General features: G+C 47.0%; 1 protein-coding gene across 1 annotated transcript in view; it reads left to right on the top strand.

Annotated features, from left to right (window-relative positions):
• LOC110517634 (ferroxidase HEPHL1) overlaps nucleotides 1–21,030 on the top strand; it is a 62,151-nt gene that overhangs the window by 17,391 nt on the left and 23,730 nt on the right. The window contains exons 3-9 of the mRNA XM_036967792.1: nucleotides 3,510–3,722; nucleotides 4,274–4,447; nucleotides 13,190–13,444; nucleotides 16,746–16,920; nucleotides 18,201–18,340; nucleotides 18,589–18,720; nucleotides 18,812–19,017. Coding sequence (XP_036823687.1) covers nucleotides 3,510–3,722; nucleotides 4,274–4,447; nucleotides 13,190–13,444; nucleotides 16,746–16,920; nucleotides 18,201–18,340; nucleotides 18,589–18,720; nucleotides 18,812–19,017 — 1,295 coding nt within the window. The remainder of the gene's footprint in view (nucleotides 1–3,509; nucleotides 3,723–4,273; nucleotides 4,448–13,189; nucleotides 13,445–16,745; nucleotides 16,921–18,200; nucleotides 18,341–18,588; nucleotides 18,721–18,811; nucleotides 19,018–21,030) is intronic.

Genomic DNA, 21,030 nt, shown 5'->3' on the forward strand with positions numbered 1-21,030 from the left:
AGCAGATGTTATTGGTCACATACACATGGTTAGCAGATGTTATTGGTCACATGGTTAGCAGATGTTATTGGTCACATACACATGGTTAGCAGATGTTATTGGTCACATACACATGGTTAGCAGATGTTATTGGTCACATACACATGGTTAGCAGATGTTATTGGTCACATACAGATGGTTAGCAGATGTTATTGGTCACATACAGATGGTTAGCAGATGTTAATGCGAGTGTAGCGAAGTGCTTGTGCTTCTAGTTCTGACCGTGCAGAAATATCTAACGAGTAATCTAACAATTCCCCAACAACAAAGAAATTAATGAGAATATGTACTTATAAATATATGGATGAGCGATGGCCGAACAGCATAGGCAAGATGCAGTAGATGATATAGAGTACAGTATATACATATGAGATTAATAATGGAGGGTATGTAAACATTATATAAAGTGGCATTGTTTAAAGTGACTAGTGATACATTTATTACATCCAATTTTTTATTATTAAAGTGGCTGGAGTTGAGTCAGTGTGTTGGCAGCAGCCACTCAATGTTAGTCATGGCTGGTTAACAGTCTGATGACCTTGAGATAGAAGCTGTTGTTCAGTCTCTCTGAGTTAGTGATGGCTGTTTAACAGTCTGATGGCCTTGAGATAGAAGCTGTTGTTCAGTCTCTCTGTCCCCGCTTTGATGCACCTGTACTGACCTCGCCTTCTGGATGATAGTGGAGAGCCTTACGGTTGTGGGCGGAGCAGTTGCCGTACCAGGCGGTGATACAGCCCGACAGGATGCTCTCGATTGTGCATCTGTAAAAGTTTGTGAGTGTTTTTGGTGACAAGCCACATTTCTTCAGCCTCCTGAGGTTGAAGAGGCGCTGCTGCGCCTTCTTCACGATGCTGTCTGTGTGGGTGGACCATTTCAGTTTGTCCGTGATGTGTACGCCGAGGAAATTCAAACTTTCCACCCTCTCCACTACTGTCCCATCGATGTGGATAGGGGGCTGCTCCCTCTGCTGTTTCCTGAAGTCCACAATCATCTCCTTTGTTTTGTTGACGTTGAGTGTGAGGTTATTTTCCTGACACCACACTCCGAGGGCCCTCACCTCCTCCCTGTAGGCCGTCTCGTCGTTGTTGGTAATCAAGCCTACCGCTGTAGTGTCGTCTGCAATCTTGATGATTGAGCGTGTATGGCCACGCAGTCGTGGGTGAACAGGGAGTACAGGAGAGGGCTCAGAACGCACCCTTGAGGGTCCCCAGCTTTGAGAATCAGCGGGGTTGAGATGTTGTTACCTACCCTCACAACCTGGGGGCGTCCCGTCAGAAAGTCCAGGACCCAGTTGCACATGGCGGGGTCGAGACCCAGGGTCTCGAGCTTAATGACGAGTTTGGAGGGTACTATGGTGTTGAATGCCGAGCTGTAGTCAATGAACAGCATTCTTACGTAGGTATTCCTCTTGTCCAGATGGGTCAGGGCAGTGTGGTGGCGATTACATCATCTGTGGACCTATTGAGGCGGTAAGCAAATTGGAGTGGGTCTAGGGTGTCAGGTAGGGTGGAGGTGATATGATCCTTGACTAGTCTCTCAAAGCACTTCATGATGACGGAAGTGAGTGCTACGGGGCGGTAGTCGTTTAGCTCAGTTACCTTCGCTTTCTTTGGAACAGGGACAATGGTGGCCCTCTTGAAGCATGTGTGAACAGCAGACTGGGATAAGGATTGATTGAATATGTCCGTAAACACACCAGCCAGCTGGTCTGCGCATGCTCCGAGGACACAGGGGCCAGCAGCCCTGCGAGGGTTAACACGTTTCAATGTCTTACTCACGTATTATGTCTATATACAGTGTTGTAATGATGTGCAAATAGTCAAAGTACAAAAGGGAAAATAAATAAACATAAATATGGGTTGTATTTGAAATGGTGTTTGTTCTTCACTGGTTGGCCTTTTCTTGTGGCAACAGGTCACAAAGCTTGCTGCTGTGATGGCACACTGTGGAATTTCACCCAGTAGATATGGGAGTTTATCCAAATTGGGTTTGTTTTCGAATTCTTTGTGGGTCTGTGTTTAATCTGAGGGAAATATGTGTCTCTATTTTCATACATTGGACAGGAGGTTAGGAAGTGCAGCTCAGTTTCCACCTCATTTTGTGGGCAGAGTGCACAGGTCTGACTACGGCGACCTTTCTCAATAGCAAGGCTATGCTTAATGAGTCTGTACATAGTCAAAGCTTTCCTTAAGTTTGGGTCAGTTACAGTGGTCAGGTATTCTGCCACTCTCTGTTTCTCTCTCTCTCTCTGTCTCTCTCTTTCAATTCAATTCAATGGACTTTATTGGCATGGGAAACATATGTTAAAATTGCCAAAGCAAGTGAAGTAGGTAATATAAAAAAGTTAAATAAAGAATAAAAATGAACAGTAAACATGACACTCACAGAAGTTCCAAAAGAATAAAGACATTACAAATGTCATATTATGAATAGTCAAAATTTCCTTCAATTTGGGTCAGTCACAGTGGTCAAGTATTCTGCCGCTGTGTACTCTTCTTTTAGGGCCAATAGCATTCTAGTTTTCTCTGTTGTTTTGTTAATTCTTTCCAATGTGTCAAGTTTGAGTTTTTTTATGATTTGGTTGGGTCTCTCTCTCTCTCTCTCTCTCTCTCTCTCTCTCTCTCTCTCTCTCTCTCTCTGTGTGTGTGTGGTTATTTCCAGTACAGTATGTAGGAACAAGAATTGATAACATGACTGTGACTTCACTGTGTCAGGTGACTACAGACCCAAAGGTTACTGCTTCTCCATCTGTGTTTATAGGGCACACACACACACACACACACACACACACACACACACACACACACACACACACACACACACACACACACACACACACACACACACACACACACACACGTGGCGGTTGGAGTTTGAATGGAGATAAGCCAGGCAGGGACGGATGTCATCAGGTCATAACCGTTAATTGGAGATAAGATTATATGAAACTTGCAGACAAACACACAACAGCTCTGTTCATACTTCAGACAAACACTATTATACTAGTCAGGTGTACAAGTATTACAACATTACAAATAGTCAGAGAAAGTTAGCACCAGTTCTCTAACTAAACTGTAGATATGTGTTTCTCCATCTCTCCACTAGGGGCGTTGTATCCAGGAGCCAGCTATACCTACCACTGGCTATATAATAATACAATACTCCATCTCTCCACTAGGGGCGCTGTATCCAGGAGCCAGCTATACCTACCACTGGCTATATAATAATACAATACTCCATCTCTCCACTAGGGGCGCTGTATCCAGGAGCCAGCTATACCTACCACTGGCTATATAATAATACAATACTCCATCTCTCCACTAGGGGCGCTGTATCCAGGAGCCAGCTATACCTACCACTGGCTATATAATAATACAATACTCCATCTCTCCACTAGGGGCGCTGTATCCAGGAGCCAGCTATACCTACCACTGGCTATATAATAATACAATACTCCATCTCTCCACCAGGGGCGCTGTATCCAGACGGTACATCAGACAGACTGAAGCAGGATGACAGTGTTGGCCCCGGGGCCAGCTATACCTACCGCTGGGAGGTGCGTCCTGAGTTCTCCCCTACAGAGGGAGACGCAGCCTGTCTGACCTGGGTATACCACTCACATGTAGAGGCTCCTAGAGATATCACTTCTGGACTCATAGGAGCTCTGCTCACCTGCAAGAAAGGTTTGTGTGTTCCCCTACCTTCAACACTCATTATAACCCCCAATACTCACCTGAGAGAAGGGTTTGTGTGTTCCCCTACCTTCAACACTCATTATAACCCCCAATACTCACCTGAGAGAAGGGTCTGTGGGATGGTGTGTGTGTGTGTGTGTGTGTGTGTGTGTGTGTGTGTGTGTGTGTGTGTGTGTGTGTGTGTGTGTGTTAACCTGTGAACTACCTATGAACCCTTTATAAAGCCTACGTAAATTAATACACATTAATGTAAAGTGTTGCCCATCATACCTTAATCTGTATTGACATGAAGACGTTGTTCTGATGTTTAATGTATAGATGTAAATCTGGTGCTGTGTTAACCAGGTATCCTGACAGGAGAGGGTCGTGTAGATGTAGACAGAGAGGTTGTTAGGAGGGTCGTGTAGATGTAGACAGAGAGGTTGTTAGGAGGGTCGTGTAGATGTAGACAGAGAGGTTGTTGGGAGGGTCGTGTAGATGTAGACAGAGAGGTTGTTGGGAGGGTCGTATAGATGTAAATCTGGTGCTGTGTTAACCAGGTATCCTGACAGGAGAGGGTCGTGTAGATGTAGACAGAGACGTTGTTCTGATGTTCAACGTGGTGGATGAGTCTATGAGCTGGTACCAGGAACACAACATCCAGACCTTCTGTTCTGACCCCGCCTCCGTCGACCCTGATGACCCAGACTTCCAGGAGTCCAACATGATGCATGGTGGGTAATCAAGTCTTGCCTGCTAGAACAAACCCTAAAAACACCTCCATTTCTTTCTCGCTCTCCTCCCCCATCTATCCCACAAGTCCTTTCCTCTTCCTACCCAGGATCCCCCATTTCACCCCTCCTCCCCCATCTCTCCCACAAGTCCTTTCCTCTACCTACCCAGGATCCCCCATTTCTCCCCCATGTCTTCCTATACTCCCTCCCCACATGTGAAAAGGCTGGCCGATGCCCTTCACATAAAAAGGTTTTTACTAAAAGTGAAGAACAGTTTATTCTCAAAATAAGATATGTATTTTGAATAAATAGATATATACATGAACAGGTTAGAAAATTGAAAACAAGGGTTATAACAAGGGTTGTGGACAAGGGTTAAGACAAGGGTTAAAGTTTGTGACCTCAAATACAACAAATAGGCTCACCTCTCAAATCTAATTGTAATCTAATGTTATTTGTCACATGCTTCGTACACAATGTTTGGTTTTCTCAGTCGATGTGGCGGGGTACAAGGTAATTGAGTAGTACATTGAGGTCATATGTACACACTGCATTTTGAAAGTATTCAGACCCCTTCACTTTTTCCACATTTTGTTAAGTTACAGCCTTACTCTAATTTGTATTTTATTTTTAAATTCAATATAAACACAATACCCCGTAATGACAAAGAGAAATCAGGTTTCTAGATGTTTGCAAATATATTAAAAATAAAAAACATAAAATACCTTGTTTACATTAGTATTCAGCCCCTTTTCTATGAGACTCGAAATTGAGCTCAGGTCCATCCTGTTTCCATTGATCATCATTGAGATGTTTCTACAACTTGATTGGAGTCCACTTGTGGTAAATACATTAATTGGACATGATTTGGAAAGGCACACACCTGTCTATATAAGGTCCCACAGTTGACAGTGCATGTCAGAGCAAAAACCAAGCCATGAGGTTGAAGGGATTGGCCGAAGAGCTCCGAGACAGGATTGTGTCGAGGCACAGATCTGGGGAAGGGTACCAAAACATTTCTGCAGCATTGAAGGTCCCCAAGAACACAGTGGCCTCCATCATTCTTAAATGAAAGAAGTTTGGAACCACCAAGACTCTTCCAAGAGCTGGCCGTCAAGCCAAACTGAGCAATTGGGGGAGAAGGGCCTTGGTAAGGGAGGTGACCAAGAACCCAATGGTCACTCTGACAACTCCAGACTTCCTCTGTGGAGATGGGAGAACCTTCCAGAAGAATGGGAGACACTCGCCATATACAGGTGTGCCAAGCTTGTAGCGTCATACCCAAAAAGACTCAAATAAAATTTTATTGGTCACATACACATGGTTAGCAGATGTTAATGCCAGTGTAGCGAAATGCTTGTGCTTCAAGTTCCAACAGAACAGCAATATCTCACAAGTAATCTAACAATTCCCCAACAACTACCTAATACACACAAATCTAAAGGGATGAATGAGAATATGTACATATAAATATATGGATGAGCGATGGCAGAGCGGCATAGGCAAGGTGCAGTAGATGGTATAAATTCAGTATATACATATGAGATGAGTAATGTAAGATATGTAAACATTATTAAAGTGGCATTGTATGAAGTGGCTAGTGACCCATTTATTAAAGTGACCAGTAATTGGGTCTCAATGTAGGCAGCAGCCTATCTGAGTTAGTGATTGCTGTTTAGCAGTCTGATGGCTATCAGATAGAAGGTGTTTTTCAGTCTCTCGGTCCCAGCTTTGATGCACCTGTACTGACCTCGCCTTCTGGATGATAGCGGGGTGAACAGGCAGTGGCTCGGGTGGTTGAGGTCCTTGATGATCTTTTTGTCCTTCCTATGACATCGGGTGCTGTAGTTGTCCTGGAGGGTGGGTAGTTTGCCCCCGGGGATGCGTTGGGCAGACCGCACCACCCTCTGGAGAGCCCTGCGGTTGAGGACAGCTGTAATCGTTGATGTTTCAATAAAGTAAAGGATCTGAATAGTAAATGTGATATTGTTTCAGTGTTTATTTTGAATACATTTGTAGAAATGTCTAAAATCCTGTTTTTGCTTTGTCGTTATGGGGTATTGTGTGTAGTTTGAGGAGAATTTAAATTCATCTCATTTAGATTAAGGCTGTAACGCAACCAAATGTAGAAAGAGTCAAGGGGTCTGAATACTTTCCGAATGCACTGTACATACAGGTGGATGTAGATGATAGACAGTAACAGCAGTGTTGGTAGTTGAGGTAATGTGTACATGTAGGTAGAGGTAAAGACTAGACAACAGGATAGATAATAGACAGTAACAGTCTTGTTTAGCAGCCTTGTTTAGCAGCCTTGTTTAGCAGCCTTGTTCAGCTGTCTTGTTCAGCAGTCTTGTTCAGCAGTCTTGTTCAGCAGTCTTGTTCAGCAGTCTTGTTCGGCAGTCTTGTTCAGCTGTCTTGTTCAGCTGTCTTGTTCAGCAGTCTTGTTCAGCTGTCTTGTTCCGCAGTCTTGTTCAGCTGTCTTGTTCAGCAGTCTTGTTCAGCAGTCTTGTTCAGCTGTCTTGTTCCGCAGTCTTGTTCAGCTGTCTTGTTCAGCAGTCTTGTTCAGCTGTCTTGTTCCGCAGTCTTGTTCAGCTGTCTTGTTCAGCAGTCTTGTTCAGCTGTCTTGTTCCGCAGTCTTGTTCAGCTGTCTTGTTCAGCTGTCTTGTTCAGCAGTCTTGTTCAGCTGTCTTGTTCCGCAGTCTTGTTCAGCTGTCTTGTTCAGCAGTCTTGTTCAGCTGTCTTGTTCAGCATTCTTGTTCAGCATTCTCATGGCTTGTGGGTAGAATCTGTTCAGTGTCCTGTTGGTTCCAGACTTGGTGCACTGGTACTGCTTGCCATGTGGTAGCAGAGTGAACCGTCTACAATTTTTGGGGGGTTCTTCCTCGGACACCGCCTGGTATAGAGAACCTGGATGTACTGGGCTGTACACATCACCCTCCGTAGTGCCTTGTGATTGCCGAACCAAGCGGTGATGCAGCCTGTCAGGATGCTCTCGATGGTGCAGCTGTAGAACTTTTTGAAGATCTGAGGGCCCATGACAAATATTTTCAGAGAGAGAGAGAGACACACACAGAGACACAGAGCGAGAGCTCTGTGTGCGCAGGTTTAATCTGTTCAGTCTACTGAGGGTGTAGAGGTGCTCCAATTCCCTAATGGCATTTCTCCAGAAAACATGTACACACCTGTGTCTGATTCAGGCAATTAGTGAGAGAAGCCAACAATTAGCCAACCTGTTCTAACAAGAAGACATTCAATTAAAGACAATCAAGTGGTTGAAGTGAAATGGTGGAAAAGATATGAAGATATCACTACTAGATGACAGACTCATAACGTACACAGCAAGACTGGGGGTTTTGTCTGTTCACATTGTCACACCCCCTTGTCAGTGCTGGGAACTGTGTCAGTTATGGGCAACACCGTTGTTTGTGTCTTTCCATCTTCTTGTTGTCCTCTTGCCAGGACTTGTACATGATATACTTTGTGACTGGTAATACAAGGAGATACATTCTCAGATCTTCTAATCTCATTTATAAACTGAATGTTCCTGACTAGTAGGCTGAATACTGTGACAGAATGTCCCCTCCCGTCTCGTCTCCCCATGTCCTGAATGTCCCTGACTAGCAGGCTGAATACTGTGACAGAATGTCTCCTCCCGTCTCGTCTGTCCTGGCAGCCTGTAAAGGGGACATGTTTGGCAACCTGCCTGCCCAGCTGAAATGGATTATCAGTAACAGAGGCAGACTCTAGTGCAGTAGAAGCCTTGACCCATTGTTCGCCCGTCTTGAAATAGCTGATGGTCCATTGCCGACCATTCTGCCTCCCAGGAGAGTTTTCAGCTGTTATCGTGAATACTGTAAACATTCCACCTCAGGACAACACCAGTATGTGAACCCTTTGGAATTGCCTGGATTTCTGTATAAATTGGTCATAAAATTTGATCTAATCTTCATCTAAGACACAACAATAGACAAACACAGTCTTCTTAATCTAATAACACACACACAATTATACAGTTTTCATGTATTTTATTGAACACACCGTGTAAACATTCACAGTGCATTGTGGGAAAAGGATGTGAACACCTTCACTAATTGGTTGACCCCTCCTTTGACAGCAATAACTTCAACCAAACGTTTTCTGTAGTTGTGGATCAGACCTGCACAACGGTCAGGAGGAATTTTGGACCATTCCTCTTTAAAAAACTGTTTCAGTTCAGCAATATTCTTGGGATGTCTGGTGTGAACCACTCTCGAGGTCATGCCACAGCATCTCAATCGGGTTGAGGTCAGGACTCTGACAGGGCCACTCCAGAAGGCGTATTTTCTTCTGTTGAAGCCATTCTGTTGTTGATTTACTTCTGTGTTTTGGGTCGTTGTCCTGTTGCATCACCCAACTTCTGTTGAGCTTCAATTGGCGGACAGATAGGGAGGAGGTCAGAGACCTGGCCGTGTGGTTCCAGGACAACAATCTCTCCTTCAACGTGATCAAGACAAAGGAGATGATTGTGGACTTCAGGAAAAAGAGGACCGAACACGCCCCCATTCTCATCAACGGAGCTGTAGTGGAGCAGGTTGAGAGCTTCAAGTTTCTTGGTGCCCACATCACCAACAACCTAACATGGTCCAAGCACACCATGACAGTTGTGAAGAGAGCACAACTAAATATATTCCCCCTCAGGAGACTGAAAAGATTTGCCATGGGTCCTCAGATCCTCAAAAGGTTCTACAACTGCACCATCGAGAGCAGTTGCATCACTGCCTGGTATGGCAACTGCTCGGCCTCCAACTGCAAGGCACTACAGAGGGTAGTGCGTACGGCCCAGTACATCACTGGGGCCAAGCTTCCTGCCATCCAGGAGCTCTATACCAGGCGATATCAGAGGAAGGCCCTAAGCCCCTTTTTTCTCAATTTCCGCCTAAATGACGTACCCAAAGTATACTGCCTGTAGCTCAGGCCCTGAAGCCAGGATATGCATATAATTGGTACCATTGGAAAGGAAACACTTTGAAGTTTGTACACATTTTAAAATAATGTAGGATAATATAACACCATAGATATGGTAGGAGAAAATCCAAAGTAAAACCAACTGGATTTTTTTTTTGAGAGACCATCCTCTTAGAAATGCAACCGAAAGGTCATATTAATAATTAGCTCCCTGGATGCAATTCCTATGGTTTCCACAGGGTGTCAGCAGTCTATGTTCAAGGTTTCAGACTTGTAACTTCAAAAACGAGTAACAGATAACAGTTTTAGTAGAAGGACACAGTCTTGGAAATCCGTGTTTGCGTGCGCCATGAAGGGTTTCTGAGGAGTAAATAGAAACGTATTTTGACTTGTTGAAACAAAGTTTAGGGGTAGATTTTTAGATTCCTTTCTCTTCATGTTGAACGAGTGGATTACTCAAATCGATGGCGCCAACTAAACAGACTTTTTGGGATATAAAGAAGGATTTTATCTAACAAAATGACACTGCGTGTTATAGCTGGGACCCTTTGGATGACAAATCAGAGGAAAATCTTCAAAAAGTAAGTCAATATTTCATCTTTAGGTCGACCGATTTTTCAACGCTGAAAAAAAAAGGACCAAAAAAAGCAGATGCCGATTAATCGGCCGATTTTTTAAAACATTTATTTGTAATAATGACAATTACAACAATACTGAATGAACACTTATTTTAACTTAATATAATACATCAATAAAATCAATTTAACCTCAAATAAATAATGAAACATGTTCAATTTGGTTTAAATAATGCAAAAACAAAGTGTTGGAGAAGAAAGTAAAAGTGCAATATGTGCCATGTAAGAAAGTTAACGTTTCAGTTCCTTGCTCAGAACATGAGAACATATGAAAGCTGGTGGTTCCTTTTAACATGAGTCTTCAATATTCCCAGGTAAGAAGTTTTAGGTTATAGTTATTATAGGACTATTTCCCTCTCTACCATTTGTATTCCATATACCTTTGACTATTGGATGTTCTTATAGGCACTTTAGTATTGCCAGTGTAACTGTATAGCTTCCATCCCTCTCCTCACCGCTACCTGGGCTCGAACCAGGAACACATCGAACAGCCACCCTCGAAGCAGCGTTACCCATGCAGAGCAAGGGGAACAACTACTCCAAGTCTCAGAATGATTGACGTTTGAAACGCTATTAGCGCGCACACCGCTAACTAGCTAGCCATTTCACATCGGTTACACCAGCCTAATCTCGGGAGTTGATAGGCTTGAAGTCATAAACAACTGCTGGCAAAACGCACAAAAGTGCTGTTTGAAAGAATGCTTACGAGCCTGCTGGTGCCTACCGTCGCTCAGTCAGACTGCTCTATGAAATCATAGACTTAATTTTAACATAAAAACACACAGAAATACGAGCCTTAGGTCATTAATATGGTAGAATCCAGAAACTATCATCTCGAAAACAAAACGTTTATTATTTCAGTGAAATACGGAACCGTTCCGTATTTTATCTTAACGGGTGGCGGCCATAAGTCTAAATATTCCTGTTACATTGCACAACCTTCGGCCATTCCGATTAATTGGTCGACCTCTACTTTTCTACTTATAAGTGAATGTATGAAACCTGTGCCGGTGGAAAAATATTTGTGGGGCGCCATCTTCAAACAATCGCATGGCATGTTTTTCGCCCTAATAGCTACTGTAAATCAGACAGTGCAGTTAGATTAACAAGAATGTAAGCTTTCAGCCGATATAAGACACTTATATGTACCATAATGTTTATGATTATTTATTTGAATTGCGCGCCCTCCAGTTTCACCGGAAGTTTCACGCTAGCGGGACGCCTAGCTTTAAGGAGCCTCATTCTAAGATCTAGTCGCGATGCTGCCATCTTCATCATCTTTCAATGATGTTAGCATGTTCCAAAGACTCCTGTAGGTCTTTAGCTGACACTCTAGGATTCTTCTTAACCTCATTGAGCATTCTGCACTGTGCTCTTGCAGTCATCTTTGCAGGTCGGCCACTCCTAGGGAAAGGAGCAACAGTGCTGAACTTTCTCCATTTATAGACAATTTCTCTTACCATGGACTGATGAACATCGAGGCTTTTAGAGATAGTTTGTAACCCTTTCCAGCTTTATGCAAGTCAACAACTCTTAATCTTAGGTCTTATGAGATCTTATTTGTTCGAAGGTTCACTTGCTTCTTGTGAATAGCAAACTCACATTTTGTGAGTGTTTTTTATAGGGCAAGGCAGCTCTAACCAACATCTCCAATCTCGTCTCATTGATTGGACTCCAGGTCAGCTGATTCCTGACACCAATTAGCTTTTGGAGAAGTCATTAGCCTAGGGGTTCACATACTTTTTCCAAACTACACTCTGAATGTTTAAATGATGTATTATGAAAAATACAGTCATTTCTGTGTTATTAGTTTAAGCAGACTGTGTTTGTCTATTGTGACATAGATGAAGATCAGATCTAATTTGATGGCCAATTGATGCAGAAATCCAGGTAATTCATCCAGGTAAATCCAGGTAATTCCACAGGATTCACATACTTTTTCTTGCCACTGTGCAGCCACTCCAGTACCCTGGACATTGAATAAGGTATATGTATATATATACAACCGCTCCAGTACATTGAATAAGGTACTGACCTGTATATACTTTAACTCTCATCATAGTTCTGTGGTGTTTTTTATTTGTACATTGGGGGGAAAGAGGTCTCAAGGTAAGAATGTCACTGTATTGTTTTACACCTGTTGTATCCTGGGCAGGGGGGGACTCAAATCTATCTGTATCTCTTCTCTGCTCCCCTCTCCTCATCTTCTCCTCATCCTCTTCCTCTTCTCCTCCTCTCCTCATCATCTCCTCATCCTAATCTTCTCCTCATCCTCTTCCTCTCCTCCTCCTCTCCTCCTATCCTCATCCTCCCCCCTCCTCATCCTCTCCTCCTCCTCCTCCTCCTCCTCCTCCTCCTCCTCCTCCCCCTCCTCCTCCTCCTCCTCCTCCTCATCTTCTCCTCATCCTCTCCTCATCCTCTCCTCATCCTCTCTTCATCTTCTCCTCTCGTCCTCCTCTCCACATCCTCTCCTCTCCTCCTATCCTCATCCTCCCCTCTCCTCATCTTCTCCTCATCTTCTCCTCATCCTCTCCTCATCCTCTCCTCATCCTCTCTTCATCTTCTCCTCTCGTCCTCCTCTCCACATCCTCTCCTCTCCTCCTATCCTCATCCTCCCCTCTCCTCATCCTCATATTCTCCTCATCCTCTCCTCATCCTCTCTTCATCTTCTCCTCTCGTCCTCCTCTCCTCATCCTCTCCTCAACCTCTCCTTCTCATCCTCGCATCCTCCTCTCCTCATCCTATCCTCATCATCCTCGCCTCCTCTCATTATCCTCCTCTCCTCATCCTCCTCTCCTCATCCTCTTCTCATCCTACTCTCCTCATCCTCCTCTCCTCATCCTCCTCTCCTCCTCTAATCTCTTCCTCCTCTCCTCATCCTCCTCTCCTCATCCTCTCCTCCTCTCCTCATCCTCCTCATCCTCCTCTCCTCCTCTAATCTCTTCCTCCTCTCCTCATCCTCCTCTCCCCCTCTCCTCATCATCCTCTCCTCATCCTCTCCTCCTCTCCTCATTCTCCTCTCCTCTCATTTTCTCCTCTCCTCTCCTCATCATCCTCTCCTCATCCTCTCCTCCTCTAATCTCTTCCTCCTCTCCTCATCCTCCTCATCCTCTCCTCCTCTCCTCATCCTCCTCTCCTCATCCTCTCCTCTTCCTCTCCTCAGCCATAAATGGGTATATGTATGGCAACCTGCTTGACATGGAGCTGTGCCAGGGGCGCAAGGTGGCATGGCACCTGTTTGGGATGGGCAACGAGGTGGACATACACTCCGCATACTTCCAGGGCAACACCCTATTGGACCGCGGTCACCGTGCCGACACACTCAGCCTGTTCCCGGCAACCTTCGTCACCGCGGCGATGGTTCCCTTGGCGACTGGGAAATGGCTGCTGAGCTGTCAGGTCAACGACCATCTACAGGGTAAGTCATCTGACCCCAAACATACCAACCACTAACCTATCATTGACCACTAAGCAAGTATTGTTGATTGTAATCTGATCTGCCTGACAACCTCAGAGGTAGACATGGACTCGTTGGGCCAGATTTCTGACTAGCGTAGCTGAATAAGGTGTGTTAAAGCAGGAATGGAGCAAAAAACCTGCACAACCAGTATCTGGCCACACTAGACCTAGTTAGATATGACAGTAGTTCCAACCAGTATCTGGCCACACTAGACCTCGTTAGATATGACAGTAGTTCCAACCAGTATCTGGCCACACTAGACCTAGTTAGAAATGACAGTAGTTCCAACCAGTATCTGGCCACACTAGACCTAGTTAGATATGACAGTAGTTCCAACCAGTATCTGGCCACACTAGACCTAGTTAGATATGACAGTAGGTTCCAACCAGTATCTGGCCACACTAGACCTCGTTAGATATGACAGTAGTTCCAACCAGTATCTGGCCACACTAGACCTCGTTAGATATGACAGTAGGTTCCAACCAGTATTTGGCCACACTAGACCTCGTTAGATATGACAGTAGGTTCCAACCAGTATCTGGCCACACTAGACCTCGTTAGATATGACAGTAGGTTCCAACCAGTATCTGGCCACACTAGACCTCGTTAGATATGACAGTAGGTTCCAACCAGTATCTGGCCACACTAGACCTCGTTAGATATGACAGTAGGTTCCAACCAGTATCTGGCCACACTAGACCTCGTTAGATATGACAGTAGTTCCAACCAGTATCTGGCCACACTAGACCTCGTTAGATATGACAGTAGTTCCAACCAGTATCTGGCCACACTAGACCTCGTTAGATATGACAGTAGTTCCAACCAGTATCTGGCCACACTAGACCTCGTTAGATATGACAGTAGTTCCAACCAGTATCTGGCCACACTAGACCTAGTTAGAAATGACAGTAGTTCCAACCAGTATCTGGCCACACTAGACCTCGTTAGATATGACAGTAGTTCCAACCAGTATCTGGCCACACTAGACCTCGTTAGATATGACAGTAGTTCCAACCAGTATCTGGCCACACTAGACCTCGTTAGATATGACAGTAGTTCCAACCAGTATCTGGCCACACTAGACCTCGTTAGATATGACAGTAGTTCCAACCAGTATCTGGCCACACTAGACCTCGTTAGATATGACAGTAGTTCCAACCAGTATCTGGCCACACTAGACCTCGTTAGATATGACAGTAGGTTCCAACCAGTATCTGGCCACACTAGACCTCGTTAGATATGACAGTAGGTTCCAACCAGTATCTGGCCACACTAGACCTCGTTAGATATGACAGTAGTTCCAACCAGTATCTGGCCACACTAGACCTCGTTAGATATGACAGTAGTTCCAACCAGTATCTGGCCACACTAGACCTCGTTAGATATGACAGTAGTTCCAACCAGTATCTGGCCACACTAGACCTCGTTAGATATGACAGTAGGTTCCAACCAGTATCTGGCCACACTAGACCTCGTTAGATATGACAGTAGGTTCCAACCAGTATCTGGCCACACTAGACCTCGTTAGATATGACAGTAGGTTCCAACCAGTATCTGGCCACACTAGACCTCGTTAGATATGACAGTAGGTTCCAACCAGTATCTGGCCACACTAGACCTTGTTAGATATGACAGTAGTTCCAACCAGTATCTGGCCACACTAGACCTCGTTAGATATGACAGTAGTTCCAACCAGTATCTGGCCACACTAGACCTCGTTAGATATGACAGTAGTTCCAACCAGTATCTGGCCACACTAGACCTCGTTAGATATGACTGTAGGTTCCAACCAGTATCTGGCCACACTAGACCTCGTTAGATATGACAGTAGGTTCCAACCAGTATCTGGCCACACTAGACCTCGTTAGATATGACAGTAGGTTCCAACCAGTATCTGGCCACACTAGACCTCGTTAGATATGACAGTAGGTTCCAACCAGTATCTGGCCACACTAGACCTCGTTAGATATGACAGTAGTTCCAACCAGTATCTGGCCACACTAGACCTCGTTAGATATGACAGTAGTTCCAACCAGTATCTGGCCACACTAGACCTCGTTAGATATGACAGTAGGTTCCAACCAGTATCTGGCCACACTAGACCTCGTTAGATATGACAGTAGGTTCCAACCAGTATCTGGCCACACTAGACCTCGTTAGATATGACAGTAGGTTCCAACCATTATCTGGCCACACTAGACCTCGTTAGAGATGACAGTAGGTTCCAACCAGTATCTGGCCACACTAGACCTCGTTAGATATGACAGTAGGTTCCAACCAGTATCTGGCCACACTAGACCTCGTTAGATATGACAGTAGGTTCCAACCAGTATCTGGCCACACTAGACCTCGTTAGATATGACAGTAGGTTCCAACCAGTATCTGGCCACACTAGACCTCGTTAGATATGACAGTAGGTTCCAACCAGTATCTGGCCACACTAGACCTCGTTAGATATGACAGTAGGTTCCAACCAGTATCTGGCCACACTAGACCTCGTTAGATATGACAGTAGGTTCCAACCAGTATCTGGCCACACTAGACCTCGTTAGATATGACAGTAGGTTCCAACCAGTATCTGGCCACACTAGACCTCGTTAGATATGACAGTAGGTTCCAACCAGTATCTGGCCACACTAGACCTCGTTAGATATGACAGTAGGTTCCAACCAGTATCTGGCCACACTAGACCTCGTTAGATATGACAGTAGGTTCCAACCAGTATCTGGCCACACTAGACCTCGTTAGATATGACAGTAGGTTCCAACCATTATCTGGCCACACTAGACCTCGTTAGAGATGACAGTAGGTTCCAACCAGTATCTGGCCACACTAGACCTCGTTAGATATGACAGTAGGTTCCAACCAGTATCTGGCCACACTAGACCTCGTTAGATATGACAGTAGGTTCCAACCAGTATCTGGCCACACTAGACCTCGTTAGATATGACAGTAGGTTCCAACCAGTATCTGGCCACACTAGACCTCGTTAGATATGACAGTAGGTTCCAACCAGTATCTGGCCACACTAGACCTCGTTAGATATGACAGTAGGTTCCAACCAGTATCTGGCCACACTAGACCTCGTTAGAAATGACAGTAGTTCCAACCAGTAAGCTTTCCTTCAAGGGTAATTCAGTTCACTATGTGGTTCTTAATTACAGCCTGTATAACTCTGGCCTGCTCTCACTCTGTCCTGTGTGTGTGTGTGTGTTTGTGTGTGTGTGTGTGTGTGTGTTTGTGTGTGTGTGTGTATCAGCCGGTATGCAGGCTCTGTATGAGGTGGTATCCTGTGATGATGATGTCAGCCCCTCAGCACCCCCCCCTGCTGGCCCAGTCAGGAAGTACTACCTGGCAGCAGAGACCGTTACCTGGGATTATGCTCCTACCGGGATGGATACACACACCAACCTCTCCCTCACACTGCCCGACAGGTAACACACACACCAACCTCTCCCTTACACTGCCCAGCAGGTAACACACACACCAACCTCTCCCTCACACTGTCTGACAGGTAACACACACACACACCAACCTCTCCCTCACACTGCCCGACAGGTAACACACACACACACACCAACCTCTCCCTCACACTGCCTGACAGGTAACACACACCAACCTTTCCCTCACACTGTCTGACAGGTAACACACACACACACACCAACCTCTCCCTCACACTGCCCGACAGGTAACACACACACACACCAACCTTTCCCTCACCCTGTCTGACAGGTAACACACACACACACCAACCTCTCCCTCACACTGCCCGACAGGTAACACACACACACACCAACCTTTCCCTCACACTGTCTGACAGGTAACACACACACACCAACCTCTCCCTGACACTGCCCGACAGGTAACACACACACACACCAATCTCTCCCTCACACTGTCCGACAGGTAACACACACACACACACCAACCTGTCCCTCACACTGCCCGAAAGGTAACACACACACACAACAACCTCTCCCTCACACTGTCCGACAGGTAACACACACACCAACCTCTGTACAGTGTACGTGCCTGTCAGTGGAGGCTGCTGAGGGGAGGATGGTTGTTAGTGATGGCTGGAATGGAGTCAATGCAATGGTATCAACCACATGGAAGCCATCCGTTGTCTCCGTTCCAGCCATTATAATGAGCCGTCCTCTCCTCAGCTGCCTCCACTGGTGTGTGTGTGTGTGTGTGTGTGTGTGTGTGTGTGTGTGTGTGTGTGTGTGTGTGTGTGTGTGTGTGTGTGTGTGTGTGTGTGTGTGTGTGTGTGTGTGTGTGTGTGTATACTCAGCACTCCACCACTCTGAACAGGTCTGGTCTCCAGCTCTGCTGTTTATTCCACTCTGAACAGGTCCAGTCTCCAGCTCTACTGTTTATTCTACTCAGTATAACTCTACCGAGAAATTACATCATCATGAATTAGCAAAGCTGGAGAAATCACTCTGTCATCCCCCTCTCCTCTCTGTCTCATCCCTCTTCTTCCTCCTCCTCTTCTTCCTCCTCCTCCTCCTCCCCCTCCTCCTCCTCCTCCTCCCCCTCCTCCTCCTCCTCCCCCTCCTCCTCCTCCTACTCCTCCCCCTCCTCCTCCTCCCCCTCCTCCCCCTCCTCCTCCTCCCCCTCCTCCCCCTCCCCCTCCTCCCCCTCCTCCTCCTCCTCCTCCTCCTCCCCCTCCTCCTCCTCCTCCTCCCCCTCCTCCCCCTCCTCCTCACAGTCCCTCTGAGGTGTTCTTCGGTAGTGGTGATGGCAGGATAGGCGGCCGCTATATGAAGGTGGTGTATCGGGGCTACACAGACGACACCTTCACTACCAGACAACCTCTCACCCCTGAAACACAACACCTGGGAATACTGGGTAAGAGTGCTGTCACTCTCCCTCTCTCTGTTTCTCTGTGCCGCTCTCTCATCTCATTGGGGCCCTTTGTAGCTCAGTTGGTTGAGCATGGAGCTTATAAAACCAGGGTAGTGGGTTTGATTCCCGAGACCACCCATACTTAAAATGTATGCACGCACGACTGTTAACTGCTTTTGATAAAAGTGTCTGCTAAATGGCACACATGATCTCTCTGTCTTTCTCTCTCTCATCCCTCTCTCTCTCTTTAGGCCCGGTGCTGAGGGCTGAGGTAGGGGACATCCTACAGGTGGTATTTCTGAACAAGGCAGACAGGAACTACAGTATCCAGCCTCACGGCCTCCACTTCGACAAACAATACCAGGGAACCAGTTACCAAGACGGTGCGAGACACACACGCTCACTGGTGCAAGGCGTACATCAGTTATGATAACTTGTTCTTCTGACTGGCTGTGTTATCTAATGTTTTCCCAGGTGTAGAGAAGCCAGGCTCAGCTGTATCTCCAGGCTCCAGGTTCACCTATACCTGGCAGGTGTTGGATGGTCCCTCCCTCTCTGACCCTCCCTGTTTGTCCTACCTGTACTACTCTGGCTCATCCCCTGTAGAGGACACCAACGCTGGCCTCTCCGGACCACTACTGGTCTGTAGGCCTGGAGCACTGGGGGACCACGGCAAGCAGGTACAAGATAGTCCACACATACACACACACACAAATTAGATTGGGGAAATTAGATCGGCAGTTACTCACCAGAAATTTGACCTCCTGGGCCTGGATCCTTTGTTTGGACTACCCGAGGACAGCCCCATCCATCCCAGGTCCAAAACGTTGCTACCCGAGGACAGCCCCATCCATCCCAGGTCCAAAACGTTGCTACCCGAGGACAGCCCCATCCATCCCAGGTCCAAAACGTTGCTACCCGAGGACAGCCCCATCCATCCCAGGTCCAAAACGTTGCTACCCGAGGACAGCCCCATCCATCCCAGGTCCAAAACGTTGCTACCCGAGGACAGCCCCATCCATCCCAGGTGATACTCCAAAACGTTGCTACCCGAGGACAGCCCCATCCGTCCCAGGTCCAAAACGTTGCTACCCGAGGACAGCCCAAAACATTGCTACCCGAGGACAGCCCCATCCATCCAGGTCCAAAACGTTGCTACCCGAGGACAGCCCCATCCATCCCAGGTTCAAAACGTTGCTACCCGAGGACAGCCCCATCCGTCCCAGGTCCAAAACGTTGCTACCCGAGGACAGCCCCATCCATCCCAGGTCCAAAACATTGCTACCCGAGGACAGCCCCATCCATCCCAGGTCCAAAACGTTGCTACCCGAGGACAGCCCCATCCATCCCAGGTCCAAAACGTTGCTACCCGAGGACAGCCCCATCCATCCCAGGTCCAAAACATTTCTACCCAAGGACAGCCCCATCCATCCCAGGTCCAAAACGTTGCTACCCGAGGACAGTCCCATCCATCCCAGGTGATACTCCAAAACGTTGCTACCCGAGGACAGCCTCATCCATCCCAGGTGATACTCCAAAACGTTGCTACCCGAGGACAGCCCCATCCATCCAAGGTCCAAAATGTTGCTACCCGAGGACAGCCCCATCCATCCCAGGTCCAAAACGTTGCTACCCGAGGACAGCCCCATCCATCCCAGGTCCAAAACGTTGCTAACCGAGGACAGCCCCATCAATCCCAGGTGATACTCCAAAACGTTGCTACCCGAGGACAGCCTCATCCATCCCAGGTGATACTCCAAAACGTTGCTACCCGAGGACAGCCCCATCCGTCCCAGGTCCAAAACGTTGCTACCCGAGGACAGCCCCATCCATCCCAGGTCCAAAACATTTCTACCCGAGGACAGCCCCATCCATCCCAGGTCCAAAACGTTGCTACCCGAGGACAGCCCCATCCATCCCAGGTCCAAAACGTTGCTACCCGAGGACAGCCCCATCCATCCCAGGTCCAAAACGTTGCTACCCGAGGACAGCCCCATCCATCCCAGGTCCAAAACATTGCTACCCGAGGACAGCCCCATCCATCCAGGTCCAAAACGTTGCTACCCGAGGACAGCCCCATCCATCCCAGGTTCAAAACGTTGCTACCCGAGGACAGCCCCATCCGTCCCAGGTCCAAAACGTTGCTACCCGAGGACAGCCCCATCCATCCCAGGTGATACTCCAAAATGTTGCTACCCGAGGACAGCCTCATCCATCCTAGGTGATACTCCAAAACGTTGCTACCCGAGGACAGCCCCATCCATCCCAGGTTCAAAACGTTGCTACCCGAGGACAGCCCCATCCGTCCCAGGTCCAAAACGTTGCTACCCGAGGACAGCCCCATCCATCCCAGGTTCAAAACGTTGCTACCCGAGGACAGCCCCATCCGTCCCAGGTCCAAAACGTTGCTACCCGAGGACAGCCCCATCCATCCCAGGTGATACTCCAAAATGTTGCTACCCGAGGACAGCCCCATCCATCCCAGGTTCAAAACGTTGCTACCCGAGGACAGCCCCATCCATCCCAGGTCCAAAACGTTGCTACCCGAGGACAGCCCCATCCATCCCAGGTCCAAAACATTGCTACCCGAGGACAGCCCCGTCCATCCCAGGTCCAAAACGTTGCTACCCGAGGACAGCCCCATCCATCCCAGGTCCAAAACATTGCTACCCGAGGACAGCCCCGTCCATCCC

Source organism: Oncorhynchus mykiss, chromosome Y, assembly GCF_013265735.2.
Source record: "Oncorhynchus mykiss isolate Arlee chromosome Y, USDA_OmykA_1.1, whole genome shotgun sequence".
Taxonomy (NCBI): domain Eukaryota; kingdom Metazoa; phylum Chordata; class Actinopteri; order Salmoniformes; family Salmonidae; genus Oncorhynchus; species Oncorhynchus mykiss.